The 2,987-nt window shown below is 37.9% G+C and overlaps 1 protein-coding gene across 2 annotated transcripts in view; it reads right to left on the bottom strand.

The window, feature by feature from the left end:
- Window positions 1-923, bottom strand: part of LOC122092793 (peptidyl-prolyl cis-trans isomerase FKBP16-3, chloroplastic) — a 56,687-nt gene extending 55,764 nt beyond the window's left edge. Inside the window, exon 1 of one of the 2 annotated variants that reach the window (XM_042663088.1) lies at window positions 727-923. In XM_042663088.1, the coding sequence (XP_042519022.1) occupies window positions 727-757 (31 nt within the window). In that variant the 5' untranslated portion in view covers window positions 758-923. The remainder of the gene's footprint in view (window positions 1-726) is intronic. The other variant, XM_042663089.1, reaches the window with a different exon arrangement.
- Between the last annotated feature and the right edge of the window lie 2,064 nt (window positions 924-2,987).

The raw sequence follows: 2,987 nt of genomic DNA on the forward strand, positions 1-2,987 counted from the left end.
TGAACCCCCCGGGTCATTCCTTTTTCCGGTATACGAAATAGGGGACTTCACTAAGTCCATTCTTATGAAATCTTGAAAAAGACAAGTAAATGCTTGAGCTTGAGAAGCCCAGTGGCCCCGTAAAACTCACTAGGATAAGCGGTATTATTGAACCAGACAAAGCAACAAGCGATGAAACCAAAGACAGCTAAAGCACTGAAAAAATACCACCTCTCTGCATATTTAACAGAGGCATGACAACATAATAATCTGTGCACTACTTTACTGTGTGGGATTAAAATTAAAGCATGAAAAAATTGAATTGATTACTAGTTTATAGATGATTAATGATACTTGAATTAATCTTAAGAAATTTCAAATATTTACAATGTCACCAACCCAAACTAAATGACTATGAAACCAAAATTAATAGATTATCAAACAAAGGAAGACCCTTGGCACTTTAATTTCATCTTTTCTTTCTTGACATTTTCGTTTATATAGATCAGTAAATAATTGAAAGAAAAAAAAAAATAGCAAATCTACATTACCATGCTGCATAGAATAAAGAACATTACACATGCAAAAAAGAAAGAGAAGGGAAAATTTTGCAGAACGCAACACCACAAAAAGACGTGCAATCTTTTCGCAATATTCATAGGTATAGCAAGTAGAGAAAAATCAAACTAAATTTTAAATAAAAGAGAAAGTGGAAGAGATTATCAGAGTTCAGGAAAGAGTACTTACTTAACGGAAGAAGAAAGGACGACGAAGCCATTTCGAACTCGGCTAAAAGAGCACGCAAAACTTTTCACTTCAGGCGGATAACGAAGGAAGGTATGGCACTATAACAAAATTACGAACCTTATCTGTAAGAACCAAGAACTCGTGGCTTTTTGCCATAAGAGAACCGCGTTTGCGTTTCGATTGTACAATATCAGTTTGAGTTATACTTAGGCTGCGTTTGGTAACGTTCTATTGGAACGTTTCTAGATATTGGAACAAAAAAAAATGGAATAAAGCTTTTGGTGCATCATAGCCCAGCTTCCATCATTTTGGAACAAAAAAAGAAAAAAGCATAGTAAAAACTGGAATTTGTTTCATTCCAAATAAAAAAATAAAAAAAATAAATAAAAAGAAATTATTTGGGGGATTTTAGGGAAATCGTTCCCGATAAACTTGTCTTCCGCCCTAGCTCTTCATTTTTCACAGTTTCGCACAGAGAGATGAGAAAAGACTTGTGTTTTAAAACCATTTCAGAGACAGATTCACCAAACACCATTTTTTCATTTAAAAATGGTGTTTTGACACATAAATTAAAATTTTCATTTTTGACACGAAACGTTACCAAACCCAGCCTTATTATATCCCAACAGTTCCGAGTTAAAAGTTACGACTAGAGTTCTACGCACGTCACTAGGTTCAAAGTTCAAACCAAAATTTCGAGCTGGCATGGTTTTTACTAGTCTGCCACTTTCTTTTTTATTTCTTCTTCTTTTTTTCTTTTTTTCTCTTTTTGGAGGGGTAAGAACATGTAATTAGATGGTAGGCCTTCTTTTATAGGTAAATATGATGTATTAATCTTTACCCAAAAAAAAATTATATATTAATAGAAAAATAGAAGATACATAGAAGGCAATCCCTAAGAATCCTCTTTAGGCTTGCCAAAAAGAGGGGAAAGGATCCTTAGAACATGTAGGACATGCCTTGCAAGCAAACAAAAATCGTAAAAAACACAAGGAAGATAAATTACATTCGAAAGTAGGTAACTTGATCAATATCCCCTTACTTGGTATTATGGCAAAAATATGCAATCACCGAGGGCATACCAAACGAACCGAACATGTAGCTTGCCTAAAGCACGAAAGATATTAATGCCAACCCAGACTGTTGGTCTGGGCCCTACTGGGTCATCTATCTAGTCTGAAGACGCTTAGGTCAATAGCATACTCTATTAAAAGAAATTGACTGGCAAATCACAACTTGTGGAAAGTAGCAGGGACGTCTTGCGGCACTGCAATTCCAAGCAACTAAACAAGCCCAATAGAATGACCAAGTAGATGGCCCAAGGTGTCACTACCGAATGGTGAGTGGCACGTGCAACCCATAGTTCGAGGTAAGTAGCTCGACAACCAAACCACTGGATCCAAGTCATCGACATAGGAATCCCATGGGTTTCCTCATTCGGATACGTTTTAATAGGCTATCAGGTTTGACATGTGGTCTATGAACAAGGAGTGGACGTGTCCCAATTCAAAAAGGATTCTCAAAGGGATATCGAATCTTGCCTAAAAGGAAGTACATCTTGCCTTATCTTCTGCGATAAAGTTAAGACATGGAGTTCCCATAACTAGAACATCTTCTTTATTAACTTTCCTATTATAATTCTTACCATATACAAACTTCTACAAGCAATAGGAAGCTGCCAAATTGGGACTCTTTTCATTGCCGCCATCCCACAAATATAAACCTAGGTAAACCCCCTTCCGAAAGGATCGAAAAATTTTCCATTCTTACTAGATTATCTATTTTCAGAGAGATCTAACTTAGGCATCAGAGTCCCCCCACCGAATCAACTTTGCGCTCACTCTCTTGTGTTTGTCCCTCTATGCAGGACACAAGAAAAGCCTAAGACTATTTGTTGCCATAACAGATTGGCATCATCTGTGGAAACCCTACTAAGCAAGCCACTCACTCAAATCATGAATCTGCATAGCGAGTGCTCCTTGTCTTCTCCTCATCCTGCCATATAAAGAAGGAGGTCAATAGAATCCTCAAGTAGGAAAATCGAACATTGAGAATCCCCTAGCAGGACAAGCAAATGTCGAGAATCTAGTGGGAATGGTGAATGTTGAGGTTCTTCCTCCACTGATGCCCCATGTTGGTTCATCTCACCTGAGGCAAGAGGAGGACCACCAACAAGCTAATGGCCAAGTTCAATCGATGAGAGGGGCCCTGCCCCCACCTTCACCAGTCGTTTTGTTGAGTCCTAGTGCTCCAGCAACTCA

Source organism: Macadamia integrifolia, chromosome 11 (genome assembly GCF_013358625.1).
Source record: "Macadamia integrifolia cultivar HAES 741 chromosome 11, SCU_Mint_v3, whole genome shotgun sequence".
Taxonomy (NCBI): domain Eukaryota; kingdom Viridiplantae; phylum Streptophyta; class Magnoliopsida; order Proteales; family Proteaceae; genus Macadamia; species Macadamia integrifolia.